This window comes from Microcaecilia unicolor, chromosome 1 (assembly GCF_901765095.1).
Source record: "Microcaecilia unicolor chromosome 1, aMicUni1.1, whole genome shotgun sequence".
Classification (NCBI taxonomy): Eukaryota; Metazoa; Chordata; class Amphibia; order Gymnophiona; family Siphonopidae; genus Microcaecilia; species Microcaecilia unicolor.
Genome location: NC_044031.1, coordinates 507,687,693 through 507,707,674, shown reverse-complemented (window position 1 = coordinate 507,707,674; position 19,982 = coordinate 507,687,693). Strand labels below are relative to the sequence as shown.

The 19,982-nt window shown below is 46.1% G+C and overlaps 1 protein-coding gene across 1 annotated transcript in view; it reads left to right on the top strand.

The window, feature by feature from the left end:
• Positions 1-19,982, top strand: part of PDE7A (phosphodiesterase 7A) — a 333,862-nt gene that overhangs the window by 280,873 nt on the left and 33,007 nt on the right. Inside the window, exon 10 of the mRNA XM_030215118.1 lies at positions 9,484-9,628. Coding sequence (XP_030070978.1) covers positions 9,484-9,628 — 145 coding nt within the window. The remainder of the gene's footprint in view (positions 1-9,483; positions 9,629-19,982) is intronic.

Below are 19,982 nucleotides of genomic sequence, written 5' to 3'. Positions count from 1 at the left end.
ATCCAGCCAGTGGGAAGGCTGTGGAGGGTGGAGTACTGGAATGCTGCTGTAGTCATAGGAAGCAAGGAGGTGAACTGGGGAAAATTCCTGTGCCTTAGGAATGAAATTTATGCATGTGCTGAGAGATGGGACAGAAATGAAGCCACCCCCGAAATAGGAAAAGCAATTCCAACAGCTGCAAAATACTTACGGAATTGTACCATTCAAACAGTCTTCTCTCATCTCCTCTCCCAATCACAGACGTGCAGAAAACCATCATAAATACATGCACACTTAGCAGCACATCTACACAAAAACAAATATGCACTTACACATAAACATACTCTGCATAGATACAAACAGATAACAGATATACCAGCCCACAAAGGTAAATGCACATACAAATATAAAACGGAGAAACAAAATGCCTGCACACACACAAAGGGATTGGAAAGAAATCTGTGAGCCATGCTCTACATGCTTTCCCTACTTGTTCACAACATGAGCAGAAGATTAGGATTTTAAAAGAGAGTTGTGTGAAGGAAAGAGCTACAATGGTTTTAGTTGTAGATGGAACAAAATAAATGTAAGAGTCAGGCTCCGACTTTGACATTTTAGATGATTTTCTATGGCTGCTTATGATATTTCCCCAATTATTTTCATTGTTTCCCCTGTGCTGTCCTTTTCCTTTGCTAATTTATCAACCATTGATTGATTTTTGTGAGATATCATTATACGATATATGATTATAGTACAGTCTATTGAATATGATGCTGAATGAGGTCGTTTTAGCCACTTCATTAATACTTAAAATTAATACATTAAAATTAAATAGCATGAGTGTCTAAACGTTCATGGCATCACTTGGTATTAGCTTTTTGGAGTCTGTACCCCCAGATTCTATAAAGTGGTGTGCACCCAAATTTCCGACTAGCATGTCAGTTTGGGTGCACAAGTTATAGAGTAGTACCAGTTGTGTACTTAATTGTTAAATTAGGCACTAATTGACCTTAAGTACCAATGATAGCCCTTAAATGGCACTAATTGGTGCTAATTGGCACTAATTTGTAGCTATTCTTGTAACTGCACCGCTATAAACATGGTGCCAAAATTCTATAGCGCACCACTACGAAGGGGGCATGCACATGGCGGGTCAGGGGCATGCCTTGCAGGTGCACATATAAGTTATAGTGAATACTATGACTTAACGTATGCATCTACCAATGTTAAATGCAATTATTTACACCAGGCTTTCACATGGCACAAGTGCTTGTAAGTAAAGTTAGGGGCACGTATGCTGATTTACACTCTATTCTATAACAGTAATTTCACATACAATTACCTTGTTAGAATACATAGTAACATACATAGTAGATGACGGCAGAAAAAGACCTGCATGGTCCATCCAGTCTGCCCAACAAGACAAACTCATATGTGCTAGTTTTTGTGTATACCTTACCTTGATTTGTAACTGTCATTTTCCGAGGACAAGCAGGCTGCTTGTTCTCACGACTGGGTTGACGTCCACGGCAGCCCCCACCAACCGGAACAAAAAGTTTGCGGGTGGTCCCGCACGCAGGGCACGCCCACCGCGCATGTGCGGCCGTCTTCCCGCCCGTGCGCGACCGTTCCCGCTCAGTTTTTTTCGATTCCGCACTGGAGAGAGACGTGTTACCGTCTCTCTTGGTCAGCCCCGGAAACCGGATCGCAGCCTAGTCGCGAGTTTTCTCTTCGTTTATCATGCGCGTTCGCGCTTCTTTTCTTTATTTTCTGTGTTTAAAAAAAAAAGAAGTTTGTCCCCTCGTCGTCTTAGCCGCGGGGGCGCCTCGTTGCGGCCTTGTGGCCGCGCGGTCGTTTCTTTTTCGGGTGTGCTTTTTACCGCCACCATCGACGACTTTGACTTCGCTGACGCGATTTTTCCGTCGATGTCCTCGAAGATCCCGAGTGGATTCAAAAAGTGTGGTCGGTGCGGCCGGCAGATCTCGCAAACCGATAACCACGCTTGGTGTCTCCAGTGCCTTGGCCCGGAGCATAATACCAAGACGTGCACCTTGTTTCTCGGCTTGCGAAAGCGGACACAGGTGGCGAGGCAAGTTTGTCGGGACCAACTTTTTGGAACTTGCGCCGAAATCGGCACCGACGATGGCATCGACCCCAGGAGCACAGGTACCGTTGGCCCGCCGGACCACCGGCGACGGCCGCGCGGGCAGTCGGACCCGGCCACTCCCTCTACCCAGGGCCATCGGGACCGAACCCTGTCAGACCCGATCCCTCGAGGCTGGGGGGGGGGGGGTTTCTACCTCCTCTTCATCTCTGCCACCGAGCGCCGATGATGGGCACCAAAGGAAAACCAAGAAACATCGTCATCGGTTGCCCACGGCTCACGGGGCTACTAGTTCCGGCGCCTCCAGAGATGACTCAACGCCGAGGAAGCGGTAGTGCCGAGAGAAGCGTTCCCCCTCGGTCAAAGAGGTGTCGCTGCGTCAGTCCATGGGTGCTACGGTACCGTCTCCTGGACCTGAGCAGCTTCCGGCACCCGCACCAGCCCCCCTGCCTTTCCCGACAGCGGGCCTTGACGAGTGCCTCCGAGCCATCCTTCCGGGGATTCTGGAAGGGCTGATGCACCAGGCCTTGCCGGCACCGGGGGTGCTTGCGCCCCCGGCGCCGTTGATGGAGGCGCCGGTGTGCTCTAGCCCGATGCCGAGGCCTCCGACACCGACGCCGCTTGCGGTACCGGTGTCGACCACCACGCAGGTGGAATCGACGTCTATGGAGGGAGCTTCATCCCTGCCGGCACGGGAGTCCACCGCTCGACGCCATCATCGAGGACATGGTTCCTCGCAGTCGAGACGGGCCCGGTTCAGGTCTGAGCTGCAAGAGCTCATGTCCGACACCGAGGAGGAGGCCTCGTGGGGGGAGGAGGAGGACCCCAGATATTTCTCCTCAGAGGAGTCTGAGGGCCTTCCCTCCGACCCCACTCCTTCACCGGAGAGGAAGCTCTCGCCCCCTGAGAGCTTCTCCTTTGCCTCCTTCGTCAGGGATATGTCTATATGCATTCCCTTCCCCGTGGTCTCTGTGGATGAGCCGAGGGCTGAGATGCTCGAGGTCCTCGACTATCCATCACCACCTAGAGAGTCCTCCACGGTGCCGTTGCACAATGTCCTCAAAGAGACACTGCTTCGGAACTGGTTGAGACCACTATCTAATCCCACCATCCCCAAGAAAGCAGAGTCCCAATACAGAATCCACTCGGACCCAGAGTTAATGCGGCCCCAATTGCCTCATGACTCGGCAGTCGTGGACTCTGCTCTCAAGAGAGCACGGAGTTCGAGGGATACTGCCTCGGCGCCACCGGGGCGGGAGTCTCGCACTCTGGACTCGTTTGGGAGGAAGGCCTACCAATCTTCCATGCTCGTGACTCGCATCCAGTCATACCAGCTCTACATGAGCATTCACATGCGGAACAATGTGAAGCAACTGGCGGACCTGGTCGACAAGCTCCCTCCGGAGCAGTCCAGGCCTTTTCAGGAGGTGGTCAGGCAGCTGAAGGCGTGCAGAAAATTCCTGTCCAGGGGTATCTATGACACCTGTGATGTGGCATCCCGAGCTGCGGCCCAAGGTATAGTGATGCGCAGACTCTCCTGGCTGCGTGCCTCTGACCTGGACAACCGCACCCAGCAACGACTGGCGGATGTCCCTTGCCGGGGGGATAATATCTTTGGCGAGAAGGTCAAGCAGTTGGTGGACCAACTACACCAGCGGGAAACCGCCCTTGACAAGCTCTCCCACCGGGCGCCTTCAGCATCCACCTCAGCAGGTGGACGTTTTTCCCGGGCCAGGCAGGCTGTGCCCTACGCCTACAACAAGCGTAGGTACACCCAGCCGGCCCGAAGGCCTCCTCAGGCACAGGGACAGTCCCAGCGCGCTCGTTCCCGTCAACAGCGTGCGCCTAAGCATCCCCCTGCGCCTCCACAGGAAAAACCGGGGACGGGCTTTTGACTGGATCCATGAGAAAATAGCCGTCATCAAAGTACCCATACAGGACGACCTGCCGGTCGGGGGGAGGTTGAAAGCTTTTCACCAAAGGTGGCCTCTGATAACCTCCGACCAGTGGGTTCTCCAAATAGTGCGGTGCGGATACGCCCTGAATTTGGCCTCCACTCCACCAAATTGCCCATCGGGAGCCCAATCCTTCAGCTCCCATCACAGGCAGGTACTTGCAGAGGAACTCTCCGCCCTTCTCAGCGCCAATGCGGTCAAGCCTGTGCCACCAGGGCAGGGATTCTATTCCAGGTACTTCCTTGTGGAAAAGAAAACAGGGGGGATGCACCCCATCCTAGACCTGAGAGGCCTGAACAAATACCTGGTCAAAGAGAAGTTCAGGATGCTTTCCTTGGGCACCCTTCTACCAATGATTCAGAAAGACGATTGGCTATGTTCCCTGGATTTAAAGGACGCTTACACTCACATCCCGATACTGCCAGCTCACAGACAGTATCTCAGATTCCGCCTGGGGACACGGCACTTTCAGTATTGTGTGCTGCCCTTTGGGCTCGCCTCTGCCCCACGGGTGTTCACGAAGTGCCTCGTGGTGGTCGCGGCGTATCTATGCAAGCTGGGAGTGCACGTGTTCCCTGTGTCTGGACGATTGGCTGGTCAAGAACACCTCGGAGGCAGGGGCTCTCCGGTCCATGCAGTGCACTATTCACCTCCTGGAGCTGCTGGGGTTTTTGATAAATTACCCAAAGTCCCATCTCCAGCCAGTCCAATCTCTGGAATTCATAGGAGCTCTGCTGAATTCACAGACGGCTCAGGCCTTTCTTCCCGAGGCGAGGGCCCACAACCTCCTGTCCCTCGCTTCCCAGACCAGAGAGTCTCAGCAGGTCACAGCTCGGCAGATGTTGAGACTCCTGGGTCATATGGCCTCTACAGTTCATGTGACTCCCATGGCTCATCTTCACATGAGATCTGCTCAATGGACCCTAGCTTCCCAGTGGTGCCAAGCCACCGGGAATCTAGAAGATGTCATCCGCCTGTCCCTCAGTTGCCGCAATTCGCTGCACTGGTAGACATTGCGGACCAATTTGATCCTGGGACGTCCATTCCAAATTCCGCAGCCCACGAAGGTGCTGACAACGGATGCATCTCGCCTGGGGTGGGGAGCGCATGTCGATGGGCTTCACACCCAGGGACTGTGGTCCCCCCAGGAACAGGATCTGCAGATCAACCTCCTGGAGCTCCGAGCGGTCTGGAACGCACTGAAGGCCTTCAGAGATCGGCTGTCCTACCAAATCATCCAAATTCGGACAGACAATCAGGTTGCAATGTATTACATCAACAAGCAGGGGGGCACCGGATCTCGCCCCCTGTGTCAGGAAGCCGTCGGGATGTGGCGTTGGGCCTGCCAGTTCGGCATGGTTCTCCAAGCCACATACCTGGCAGGCGTAAACAACTGTCTGGCCGACAGACTGAGCAGAGTCATGCAACCGCACGAGTGTCGCTCCATTCCAGAGTGGTACGCAAGATCTTCCGAGAGTGGGGCACTCTCTCGGTGGACCTTTTCGCCTCTCAGACCAACCACAAGCTGCCTCTGTTCTGTTCCAGACTACAGGCACATGGCAAGCTAGCGTCGGATGCCTTTCTCCTCCATTGGGGGACCGGCCTCCTGTATGCTTATCCTCCCATACCTTTGGTGGGGAAGACCTTACTGAAGCTCAAGCAAGACCACGGCACCATGATTCTGATAGCGCCTTTTTGGCCCCGTCAGATCTGGTTCCCTCTACTTCTGGAGTTGTCCTCCGAAGAACAGTGGAGATTGGAGTGTTTTCCGACTCTCATTTCGCAGAACGACGGAGCGCTTCTGCACCCCAACCTTCAGTCTCTGGCTCTCACGGCCTGGATGTTGAGGGCGTAGATTTTGCTTCATTGGGTTTGTCTGAGGGTGTCTCCCGTGTACAAAGAATAAAGCTCTAGTGGCAAAATACGTGCTTACAAAAAATGAAGAAAAAGCCCTCAGAAACCGTGGGTAAAATACCCAGGGTTTAGTGCGCGGTTATATTATTCTTATAACACACGCCACGGCTAATGTTATATTCTTTTCTATGATAACAACTTTTTGCATTCATTTCATTTTATTTTCAGCACATTTAAAGCACTCCGTTCCCGATGAAGCCAGGTTTTGGGCGAAACGGGTTCCCGTTGAACAGATATTGAAGAGTGCCCGGCTTAAAAGCTAAGTGCAACAGTTAACGTTGGATTGTTGAACAATTATTGAAAAAAAGGAAAAGAAGTGAAAAAACACATTTATAAAAAGATATATTTCACAAGCCGTATTAGAGGCTATTAAATTGTAAATTTATCCGAAATGAAGTTTTTTGCCCAATGATAGAACCGTGGCGTGTGTTATAAGAATAATATAACCGCGCACTAAACCCTGGGTATTTTACCCACGGTTTCTGAGGGCTTTTTCTTCATTTTTTGTAAGCACGTATTTTGCCACTAGAGCTTTATTCTTTGTATTAGGTTACTTTTTTGCTCTAAAGTTACTGCTTTCATTCTGTTGTGTGGTGTCTTGCTTGCCTCTAGAAAGGATTCCACTAAAAAGAGTTACTTTTTCAAGTGGAGGAGGTTTGTCGTTTGGTGTGAGAGCAAGGCCCTAGAACCTCGCTCTTGTCCTGCACAGAACCTGCTTGAATACCTTCTGCACTTATCAGAGTCTGGCCTCAAGACCAACTCAGTAAGGAATCACCTTAGTGCGATTAGTGCTTACCATTACCGTGTAGAGGGTAAAGCCATCTCTGGAGAGCCTTTAGTTGTTCGATTCATGAGAGGCTTGCTTATGTCAAGGCCCCCTGTCAAGCCTCCTGCAGTGTCATGGGATCTCAACGTCGTCCTCACCCAGCTGATGAAACCTCCTTTTGAGCCACTGAATTCCTGCCATCTGAAGTACTTGACCTGGAAGGTCATTTTCTTGGTGGCAGTTACTTCAGCTCGTAGAGCCAGTGAGCTGCAAGCCCTGGTAGCTCATGCTCCTTATACCAAATTTCATCATAATAGAGTAGTACTCCGCACTCACCCTAAGTTCCTGCCAAAGGTGGTGTCGGAGTTCCATCTTAACCAGTCAATTGTCTTGCCAACATTCTTTCCCAGACCACATACCCGCCCTGCTTGAACGTCAGTTGCACACATTGGACTGCAAGCGAGCGTTGGCCTTCTATCTGGAGCGGACACAGCCCCACAGACAGTCCGCCCAATTGTTTATTTCTTTTGACCCCAATAGGAAAGGGGTTGCTGTCGGGAAACGCACCATTTCCAATTGGCTAGCCGATTGCATTTCCATCACTTACGCCCAGGCTGGGCTGGCTCTTGAGGGTCATGTCACGGCTCATAGTGTTAGAGCCATGGCAGCGTCAGTGGCCCACTTGAAGTCAGCCACTATTGAAGAGATCTGCAAAGCTGCGACGTGGTCATCTGTCCACACATTCACATCATATTACTGCCTCCAGCAGGATACCCGACGCGACAGTCGGTTCGGGCAGTCGGTGCTGCAGAATCTGTTCAGGCTGCACTCTCAGTTAGTTGTTCTTCGTAGGTCAATTTCTGTTATGCCCTCGCCGTTGCGAGGTTCAATTGACCTGGGTTCTTGTTTTGAGTGAGCCTGAAAGCTAGGGATACCCCAGTCGTGAGAACAAGCAGTCTGCTTGTCCTCTGAGAAAGCGAATGATACATACCTGTAGCAGGTGTTCTCCAAGGACAGCAGGCTGATTGTTCTCACCTACCCTCCCTCCTCCCCTTTGGAGTTGCGTTTTTCCTCATTCTTTTGCTTGTCATTTAACTGAGCGGGAACGGTCGCGCACAGGCGGGAAGACGGCCGCGCATGTGTGGTGGGCGTGCCCTGCGTGCGGGACCGCCCGCGAAGTTTTTGTTCCAGTTGGTGGGGGCTGCTGTGGACGTCAACCCAGTCGTGAGAACAATCAGCCTGCTGTCCTCGGAGAACACCTGCTACAGGTATGTATCATTCGCTTTTTCAGGGCACAGACCGTACAAGTCTACCCAGCACTATCCCCGCCTCCCACCACCGGCTCTGGCACAGACCGTATAAGTCTACCCAGCAGTATCCCTGCCTCCCACCACCTGCTCTGGCACAGACCGTACAAGTCTACCCAGCACTATCCCCGCCTCCCAACCACCAGCCCCGCCTCCCACCACCGGCTCTGGCACAGACCGTATAAGTCTGGCCAGCACTATCCCCACCTCCCAACCACTTAGCAACCATACTTTTCCTGCCTAATATTTGCCGTGCTTTCTTGAATCTACCTCATAATACATAGATGGTAATTCAAGGATTAGTTATCTTTGGGCCAGTAGGGGAAAGAGCTGGGTGTTACTGCTGACTGAAGTTCCATTGTTGGTTTGTTTGTGGTTGTCTTCTGTATCACCTCAAATAATTTTATCAGTGTGGAGGATTTGATGAGGGTTGGAAGGATAGACTGTTTTATTCTATACAACACTGCAGTGCAAACCAGCGTTTTCTTTGCTCTATCATGCAGACTAAAAGTAGTATACTGTAACTTAGAAATGGGATATTGTACACTTTGGGGAACATGAGCAGATGACCTTCTCTTACTCCCCCAGTGGTCACTGACCCCTCCCACCCCCCAAAAACCTGATTAAAAACATTACTTACCAGCTGCTATGCCAGCCTCAAATGTAATAATCAGGTCCATCAGAGCAGCACGCAGGTCCCTGGAGTAGTCTAGTGGTGGGTGCAGTGCACTTCAGACAGGTGGACCCAAGCCCATATCTCCCCCTACCTTGTTACACTTGTGGTAGAAACTGGGAGCCCTTCAGACCTCACCAGAAACCCACTGTACCCACATAGAGGTGCCCCCTTCACCTATAAGGGCTTTTATAGTGATGCACAGTTAGAAGTAGTGGGTTTTGGGGGGCTCATCAGACAAGATAAGGGAGCAACGGTGAGATGTGTACCTGGGAGCATTTATTTGAAGTCCACTGCAGTGCCCCATTGTTCTCCCGAGAGACCAGTGTACTAAAAATGCTGGCCCCTCCTACATCCCAATGGCTTGATTTTGTGTGTTTTTTCACTTTGACAGTTTTGGGGTTTTTTCCAAAAATGAACCAAAAAGATAAATGCACAGAGCACAAAATCTAGCAAATAGCCATTTTTGGGAGAAAAAAAAGAAAGGTTACACGTTTCTCTGTGTTTTTGCTTCCATCACACACTGCCTTACTGGAACTAGTGGAATGTTTTAATTAGAGCTCTACCTAACTGAGGGAAGATCCCTAACACTAAACTAAAGAGCTAATCTGCAGCAGTTGTGCAGTATTAGAAATAAGTCATGATTTATTCCACCAAAAGCAAGCAGGGTTTTTTTTTGTAAACGTATTGAATATATGGCTTTGCATTTAGTTGAAGTCTAAAATGTTACACTTTCTTACAACTGTGTGCAGTGTTTAATACGGTGTTTATATTACTTATCCCAGGCAGCAAATGGAAAGCCAGTTAGGCTGTCTCATTCTAGCAACAGACATCAGCCGGCAAAATGAATATTTGTCTCAATTTAGAATCCACCTGGACAAAGGAGACTTACGTTTGGATAATTCAGATCATCGGCTCTTCATTTTACAGGTAGAACATTGTGCAAAGTATCTTGTGAAGGTCTTATTATAATCTGAACTGTTGAGGCATTCTGGGGATCCTTCATCTACTAGCCAAGTCAGAAAATTGATTAGGTAAACCAAGCCAGAGGTGAGCACTCCTTGACTGGATCTTAGAACCAAGACAGTTTAGCACAGAAAAGAATTTTAAAATTATAACCAAAAATAAAATGCATTTATTTTCCAGCTGTATTGTATTTGTTTGTGCCGTCTCAGATCTGTTTCAGTCCCTTCTCTTTTTCAGTTATTCATTTTCCCATCTTCCTGTCATTCAGCTTTTAGTCCTCTTTTTCTTGGTCTAGTTTTATCACTTATTTTCTCCATCTCCCCAATCCAGTTTATTAATAGCACGCAAGCATTACATCACTGATAGGCTTATATATTTTTCATACTTTTTCACCAGTCCATCTTCATGCCTCCATTCCCCCTTACCCCTTTGCATCTAAGCAGCCTTTTCTCCTTTGGTATCATTCTGGTCTTCCATGTCTACTACTGCTATTCCATCTTGTCCTGCATCCTCACTCCACTCTGCTTTTGATTTCCGTTTTTCAGTTCCATCAGTTCATTGTGCCCATCTTAATTCCACATGCGTCTCTGCAGTTTTGTGTTTGGCTCCTTTTCTCTGGAATTCCTTATCCCCTGCTTTGAAAGCTGAGCTTTCTTTGTCCCACTTCCTCTGTCTCCTTAAAGCTCATTTATTTTCCCAGGCATTTTCATAAGCCTCTCATCTGACAATTACTCTTAGATAGTCGGTGGGAACGAGCAGTTGGTTGTCTCTTTGCCTCCTGCACAATCTCAATGTATTTCCTTTTTCTGCCTTATTTGCTTCATCTCTTCTGTCCTGTTGAATTTGGCATTCCTTTCTTTCTTGTATTATACACTGCTTTGATTTGTTGTGAAAGGCAGTATATCAAATGCCCAAATAAACATAAAACGTAAACATATGTCATATCAACCCCCCACTCTTCTAGCACTTTATCACCATTGCCTTCTCACCTTTTCCTCCTCTGTCCCACATCCCCAATCATTTTATTCTTTCTTTGTATGTCTGTCTTTCAATTGCTCCTTATCATTCCTTTCTCCACCCCTTACTCCCTGGAGCTCTTATTTATTGCTCTCTCCCTGTTCTTCTTATCTTCTGTTACCCCCTTCAGTTCCTCTTTTTTTTTTTTTTTCTGTGTTCCATTCATTCCCAGTATAGAGCAATACAGTAGCCATAGAGCATGCCTTGTGTGAGAGCCAAGTATTCCCTGTCCCTATGCTAGCTCTCCTTATGTTACTTGCTCATGCTTCACTTCTGAATGAGAAGACAGGCAAAATAATCTCCATGGATCAGAAGCAGGAACCAAATAATAGCAGAGATTACCAAGGAACAGTGCAGAGCAAAAACAGTCTTAAAAAAAACTTTTATTTATACAATTTTATAAAAAATTTCACAAGTATCCACTTGATTAGGAAATGCTGGGACAATGTAATTTATTAGGATTTATTTTACCGCCTTTTGGAAGGCATTCACTCAAGGCATGTACAGTAAGAATAGATCAAACATGAGCAATAGGCAATCACAGCAGTAAAAATATTCAACTAACAATACAAAGTATGGCATGGTATACTACTTGCAAAAAAACAGCACCAGGGGCCTCAAAAATAGGGACACAGTTCTTTAATTATACACCTTTATGGAACAATCTTCGAAAATGACCTGACATGGGCCGTATTTCGGCACACAGCACCTGTGTCAGGGGTCACGATAGTAGCAGGAACAATGTGCAGCTATGTAGATTAACTCAGCAGGAAAATTGGAAGCTATATGTAGCCACAGTGTATATTCCTCCGCACATGTCGTCAAATAGAAACACTCTCCTTCAATAGTGGAGTCCAATCAGTTAAAACAGTGTATGATTAAAGAACTGTGTCCCTATTTTTAAGGCCCCTGATGCTGTTTTTTTTGCTGTTTGGACTTTTGTTTGTACTTTGCTCCCTCTCTCTGCTGTACTATGGTATACTACTTGCAATGTCAGCACAATAAGTAATAGAACATTATAATTGATAGTGAAGGGTAAGGCAAAGTTGCTACATATAGATGGGTAAGAAAGTAGAAAGAGTTAGAAAATAAGGTGACAGATTTGAAGAAAGTTGCACATGAGGTCAGAGAGATGGTTAAATATTATCTCAACTAGGGTAGGAGTGGATAAACATGTCCCGCTGCAGTATGTTCAGCCCAAGTCACTCCTTGTGTGAGTGAGATTAACAAGTTAGTTACTTCTGCCATTAATGGCCTGGTTGAAGAGCCAAGCTTTCACCTTCTTCCTGAAGTAGAGATAGTCTTGTGTTAAGCTGAGCCTTTCAGGCAATGCATTCCAGAGTGTGGGGGCTACTCCAGGGAAGGCTCACTTGTGGGTATCACATCGTGTAATGTCTTTGGAGAGGGTGTAGTTAGTGAAAGTCCTTGGGAGGACCTTAGTGTCCTTGGCGGTGTGTGGAGGATTATCCTATTCTTCAGATACTCAGGGCCATTTCCTTTCAGGGCCTTGAAGATCAGACTTAGAGTTTTAAATTTAGCTCTGTATTGTGCTGGTAGCCAATGAAGTTTTTGCAAAAATGATGTGATGTCAAGTCACTTGCAACCTTCTATAAGTCTTGCTGCTCAATTCTGAATCAACTGGAGCTGGTGCAGGCCCTTTGTAGTCAGACCATGTATAGTGCATTGCAGTAATCCAGTCTTGATGTTACCATGGCATTTACAATTGGGATAAGATTTACCTTCTTGATGTAAGGCGAGAGGAAATAAAATAAAGTAATCTTACTAAACAGATTATATGAAGAATGAGGTAATTAATAAAAATAAAACAAAATAACATGGAAAAGAAAATAAGATGATACCTTTTTTATTGGACATAGCTTAATACATTTCTTGATTAGCTTTCGAAGGTTGCCATTTTTCGTCAGATCGGAAGTAAGCACATGTTGGTAGATGACAGTATATATAAGTGAAACATCAAAGCATTTCAGTGACAGTAACAGGATGGGGTGGATAGGAACATCAAAGCATTTCCGTGACAGTCTAACAGGATGGGGGTGGATAGGTGAGATATGCATGGAGACAGGAGGGTGACAAACAGAGCAATACAACTTTATGGTTTATAATGGGCTAGAAAACCCAGATCTTTAAGTCCTGTCTGGTGGGTGTCAAAATATTTAATCATTCTGACTTCAAAGGTCTTATGTTCCTGTATTGTTTTAAAGTTACCTTTCGGGATTCTTACTATGAAATCACTGGTAAAATTGTTTCAGAGTTTCTTCCCCCTCAGTCCAAATCATAAAATTGTCATCGATGTACCGGTAGTATTTTAGGGGTTTGGTCTGGTATGTATTCAGAAATGTCTCTTCCAGCTCATCCTTTAAAAGTGGACTAACACGGCTACCACACCTCTAATGAAGAATAAGAAAACTGTATTTATTTAACCCATCTTTAGATCACAACAATGGAAGAAGAGACTACAAATTATTAGGAGATCATTAAAGAAAACTTAAATCAGTGAAAAGGCTTGGCCCAATTCCCGCAATATAAACTTCCAATAGCTGTTGATTAACCAACTCCAGATAGCTTCTTCAAGTCAGTGAACGACTTCAGATGTTCCAGCTCAAAGAACATGTACTTCACACCTAAATCCTATATAATAAAAAGCACCTCCAACGTTCTGAAGCTGACTCTGTGAAAGTGAAGCCTTGAAGCATTTGTGCTCCTGCTGTATCCATCTCCTGAATTGATGTCACATACTTCCGGGTTCGTCACAAACGGCAGTGACCAATCACTGGAAGGGAACGCTGCAGAGTTGCCAGGCCACAGAACGCGACGTCACATGCATGAGGGTGTCGTCGTCCCTCCCTCCCTTCCAGTTCCAGACCCCCTCCATCCAAATTTTAAAAGTCATCTTCACTTACGAAGTCAGGGTTATAGCGGCCGTCAGTAGCTGTAAAAGGCGTGCAGGCTCGGCCCTTCTCTCTCTCTCAGCTCTGGTCCTGCCCTTGCGGAAACAGGAAATGAGAGCAGGACCAGAGCTGAGAGAGAGAAGGTCCGAGCCTGCACGCCTTTTACCGCTGTTGATGGCCGCCATAACCCCGACTTTGTAAGTGAAGATGACTTCTAAAATACGTAGGGAGGGGTGCTGGAACTGGAAGGGAGGGAGGGACGATGACCCTGGAGCTGGGAGAGAGGGGGGGATCCTGGAACTGGGAGGGAGGGATGAGGGAGGGGGAGATCCTGGAACTGGGAGAGAGGGAGGGGCACCCTGAAACTCAGAGGGAGGGAGGGGGAACCTGAAACTCGGTCCCCTGGAACTCGGAGGGAGAGAGGGGACGACCCTGGAACTCAGAGGGAGGGAGGGGGATGATGACCCTGGAACTCGGAGGGAGGGAGGGGGAGGACGACCCTGGAACTCAGAGGGAGGGGACGACTCTGGAACTCAGAGGGAGGTAGGGGACGATACCTGGAACTCAGAGGGGGGGGGGGACGACCCTGGAACTCAGAGGGGGGGGGGGACCCTGGAACTGGGAGGAAGGAGGGGCCCAAGGCACACACTCTTATTCTCACACACAGTCTCTCTCTCACAGACACACTCGCACCCAGTCTCACTCTCTCTGTGACACACACACACTTGCACATTCACTCTCACACACACTCTCAAACATACACACTCCGAGGAAAACCTTGCTAGCGCCCGTTTCATTTGTGTCAGAAACAGCCCTTTTTTTACTAGTATTTAATAATACATTAACTGGATATGCTAGACAAAATGAAGCACCCAGTGCTTTAGTGTCAGCCCTCGTGTCCAGAAAATGTCTCCTCCTGTCCTGAGTATTTTTGGACATATCAGGATATAACCAAACTCTTTGACCACAAAAAGGTTGCTGAAAATTCAAAGAAAAGTCTCATAATTCCATTTACATCTTGTTCAGAAACAAAGGAAATTAGTAAAGTAGATCTAACTGAAACTTATGAAATCCACTGCCAATTCACAATACCTCCCCCCCTCCCCCCCCCGCACACAGACACACAGGAACCCCTCTGAAAATCACCACAACCAAGGGATGCCCCCACCGAAGTAGAAGGCCACCTACTCCTTGTAATTACCCAAGGGTCTCCCTAGTAATTTAGTGGAAGGGGCGGCCCCCTCCATTCCTCCCTGTAGCTACTTGGGGTCAGAATGGTAGATATGACTCTTAGCAGTCGTCTTGCAGTACTACTGCTAGAGGTCAACCTGCCATATAAGAGGAATATGATAGGTGACCTCTAGGCTACCACCAGAGGTCATAGCTGCTATTTTGAACTCCAGTGGCTATGGAGTAGAAATGGGGAAGACCTCCCCTTCCAATCCACTAGATTATCAAGGAAACCCCAGGGGAGTGGGGGTTGGGGCCAGGGTTAGTATGGGTAGAGTTGCTTGTGTGTGTGGGGGCTCCTTTTGAAGAAGAATGCTGTGTGGGGGGGACGTATTGCCTGGGTGTGGCAGATCGGTGTCTTTTTTTTTTTTTTTTTTTTTTTTTTTAAAGGCCATGGTCGTGCTACCAAACTGCTGGATAGTAAGGCTGCACTTAATACCACCTCTTTGCCCCATTTCCACCAATGACTCGCCTGTATCCCACCCTCCTACCATTTACTAGCTGTTTAGCATGCTTTAGTAAACAGGCACCTAAATAAATAGTGTAGGGGGGATTAGAATATTTTTGAAGAAATCTTAAATATATCTGATACTTGGTGCCACTCAAAACATTTTTTCTTATATTTTAGTTTAACGTTCAGGCCAATAATGTATTGACTGGCTTAAGTCTTACATACTAAAGTATTCCCTCCTATATGTATAAGGAAATAATAACATCTACTGGATACATTTTATGAAGACACACTGAGATCTTCCATGTGTTTGTGCAGTAGTTTATCAAAAGTGCTAAATTATTGTGCACATATGCAGGCCTGGAAACAGTGTAAAAATATTTGATCTCAACTGACCAAATTCATTACTGCTTGCTTATTAATTTATTCATTCATTCATTCCAGACTTGCATTATTATGCCTTTTGAAAACTCAAGTCCAAAAGGAGACCTCTGAGAGTGCATATTGTAATAAGAATGAACCTTGCACGTAAGCAGAGGTATCTCTGATATAATCTCACTCTCCAGTTTACTGTTAAAGATGTTCTTTTCCAAGGACAAGCAGGAAGTGGTATTCTGACTGATGGGTGACGTCACTGACGGAGCCCTACACAGAGACACTCTGGCATTCTGATTTATATAAACTTTTGGAACCAGTCTGCCACACATGCGCACATCTTCCCTGCCACTGTTGTCGCGTGGGATCAGGTCAGTCAAATTTTCCACTGAGCAGTGAAAAAAACTCTTCTTGTCTCTCTTCAGTTCACATGTAGAGAGTCAGTGGTTTGCCATATTCTTTTGTTTTGCTTATTTTGTAAGTATTGCACAGGGCCCACCTTTTAGTTCCTTGGGGGTTTTTTGGCTTCTTTTTTTTTTTTAATTTTCCTTTATTTTCTGTAACTCATCAGACCCCCCTGAAGCTTAGAGCTCCCCAATCATAGAGTTTTTTTTTCACAATAAAGCCATTGATTTCATCTTGGCTATTTTTCTGAATATATCCTTCAAATTCCCAGTGGTTTTAAGAAGTGCACCCGATATGCTTACAGACACTCGCAATTGGTGCCTGCAATGCCCGGGACCTGACCATAATCCCTCTGTTTGTAAACTCTGTTCACAATGTCAGAGAGGTCTTAAAGGCCAAGAGAAACAACACAAAAGGAATTTTGGCACAGAGAAGACGGTCCATCGAGGCATTTGGTATCTGAGGCATTGGTCTCAATGGCTCCGGGAGCTGCATCATACAGCGGGAATGCTTCCTTATTCGAGAAGGGTCCAGCTTCTACACCATTCCATGGTGGTTGAATATGCTCTCAAAAGAAGCAAGAGTTCAACTCATTCCTCAGTGCCCCCAGGTAGAGAGGCTTGGACCTTGGAATCTTTTGGGAAGAAGGGTTTTCAGAATGTTATGCTCACCTCCTGCATAGCTTCTTTCTAGCTCTTAATGAGCATGCACTTGCTGAGCTTTACGAACAGTGTGGTAGAGTTTGCAAACTCTCTTCCCCCAGAGAAGGCTGAGGAACTTCATCAGGTAATGGCCAGAGAGCAGAAAACACATGGGTCTGGCAAACATTGATATTCTCAGAACTGTGTCCAGGACCTCCGCCATGTACGTTGGGATGCACAGACTCACCTGTCTGCATTCCTCAGACAGACCTAGAACTTGGGGTTCAGGAAAAGGTGGTGGACATTCCATGTTAGGGCGGGGGGGGGGGGGGGGGGGAAGAGATGGCATTTTTGGTGGCCAGGTGGAGAAGGTAGCTGACCTCATTAAAAAACAGTCTGATATCATCAAGTTACTGTCCAGCTCACTCCGGGCTCGGCCTCTCACCCCACCCACTCAAGAACAATCAGGGTTCTCGCACCCACCAACGGCAGCAGAGGCCCCAAAAGTCCCAACTAGCTCCCCAGTCAAAGCAAGGAACGAGCTTTTGAGTGTCTCCAAGAGAGCATAGCCACAGTAAACCTTCCTGTTCTAGATGACCACCAGATGGGAGAGAGGCTGAATTTTTTTCCAAGCTATATAGCCCCTTATAACCTCAGACTGATGGGTTCTCAAAATAGTCCAGACAGGTCACAGTCTGCAATTGGAACATACCCCTCCAAATTGCCCCCCAAGAGCATCAAGATTAAGCAGGTGTTTTACAGTCTAAGTGGTCGAATCCATGCCACCAGGAGAAAAAGGAAAAGGATTTAATTCCAAGTATTTCCTGGTTACAAAAAAGGATAGCTTCCTGTCTTAGACAATTGCCTATCTTCTTTGGACGTCAAGGATGCCTATACCCACATAGATACATCCCAGTCACAGGAAGTAGCTTAGATTTCTAGTAGGGAAGCAACACAACCAGTACTGAGTACTGTCATTTGGCCTTGCATCAGCACCATGTGTTTTCAAAAAATGCCTCGCACATGCAATCAGAGACAAAAAAAAAACGTGGCAGAAAGCTAAGGAAATTGTCAAGCTAAGGCCGCCTTCCCAATCCAACAACTAAAGACTCTTATCTCAATGGCTTAGAAGGTGAAAGAGAGTAAGAAGGTGTCGGCTCGACTAGATCACCTAGGATTCTCAACATTAGTCGAGCTGACACCTTCTTACTCTCTTTCACCTTCTAAGCCATTGAGATAAGAGTCTTTAGTTGTTGGATTGGGAAGGCGGCCTTAGCTTGACAATTTCCTTAGCTTTCTGCCACGTTTTTTTGGTCTCTGATTGCATGTCTTAATACTTGAGGACCTTATTTTTCTTTGTACGTTGTACTGAATAGTTGCTTATTAACAAAACTTTTATTAGTGATGGTCTTGTATTTCTACAATGCCCAGTTTTCTCACATCAAGCTTTCCAGCTTTATTTTTTTTAAACTTTTTATTGCAATAGAGAGAACCAAATCTGACAGTCCATCATTTGGAACAGGAATGTTTCAGGTGATTATTACTTCTTAATTCCCCACAATTTTGAATGGGTTGTGATCCTAGTCTTTGTTTACACAAATTCAAGTAGATGATATGATTATCTTACTGTTCCTTTGTGTATACAGACCTGTTAACATCAGCATATCACACCTAGCAACAAGATGTTTAACCATTTTTAGTTCTAAGCTACGGATAATCTACATTTATCTGTTTTATTATCTTTTCCTTTGTTGACTGTGAACCATCTATAGTCATCCTCTGCTGCAATATCATATTTTAGTTTACCTTCCCTTAAACCAGTAGTCTTCACTAGTCTAAGTCTAGGCCACTTTGGATCCAAATAGGCTGAAAATTTGTCAGGTATCCCATGACATTGTTTATCAGCATGTATCAATGACATCCATCCCTTCCAGTCCACTTTTAAACTTTTCATTTCAAGGTATCCTCAAGAAGGTGGCATTTTCAAATGCTTTCTCTTTTTCTATTGAGCTTGGCAAGAGGCAGTGAAATAGAAACAGAAAGATGATGTGGGCCACCCCAGTGATCTTCACGGGCCGTCATTGGACCTCTGGCCTTGCATTGAAGAATACTGCCTTAAACATGTTCTTGCTTCAGGTTTTCATCTGTTTAAGGTTGCAGAAGTAACTTTGTATTTTCTTCTGTATTTATGCTTTAGCTAATTCTTCCTTATTTGTTGGTCCAGCATGTTTCCAAATTCTGTTGCCTTTTCCCCATATGCTCAGAGAGATTCTCACTCTTAATTTTTGTTTGTTTGTTTTTTGTTGGAATACTTGTCCAAACTTAAGTATGGAGGCAGTTTTTTTAAAAAATATTTTATTTATTCAAGGGTAAGACAGTACAAGACAAGATATCAATATACCAGTCTTAGATATCATAAACATACTAATCCTAACAGCGCAACAAAACAAATTTCCCCAGTGGAGGCAGATTTAGCATACCTGGAATATTCTTGGAGGCTTATAATAGTTTTATATTGAGGTGAGCTAAACTTAGCACATCTTTTTGAGTTAAACTTTAAATCATGAGTAATAAGGTTTCAAGCTAACAAAAAAAGGTGCATTAAAATGTAAGCAAAAATGTGTACTAAAATTAGCCTACCTCCCATGCAAGGCTCATTTTAATGAAGATATCAGATATTACTCCTCCATGCAGGGAGATGAATTAATGTTCTAAAGTGCTCATATATTTTAATGATAAAAATTACTCCACCTCTTGAGCCAGGAGTTTAAAGTTCCGGGGCTAGTGCTAATCTGTAGTGCTGGACCTGGAATTCTTGACTGTCAGGGTCATAGGCTTTGGCCTCCATGATCCAGGATAATCCTCTTTACCTGGGAGCCCCAGGTTTGGAGGCCACACTGGCACAGCACCATAGACAACACTAACGCCAGGAATGTGAGTGAACTTTACTGTTACATTTTTATCATTTAAAAAAATTAGGCTAAGTACTGGGATATATAAAGCAGGACTCTTGAGCCAGAGAGACTGTGTTCCAGGGGTTCTACTCTTCCAGCCTCATTTATTTACCACCTTTTTGAAAGAATTCACTCAAGGTGGTGTACAGTAAGAATAAATCAAACATAAGCATTAGATAATTACAGCAGTAAAACTATTCAAATAACAATACAAAGTATGGCATAGTATACTACTTACAATGTCAACATCCTGTATAATAATTTGCACCTCCAGCGTTCCATCGCTGTCTGGCTGCCTGGGATCGTAACATCTCATGACGTCAGCCAGCGTTCCAT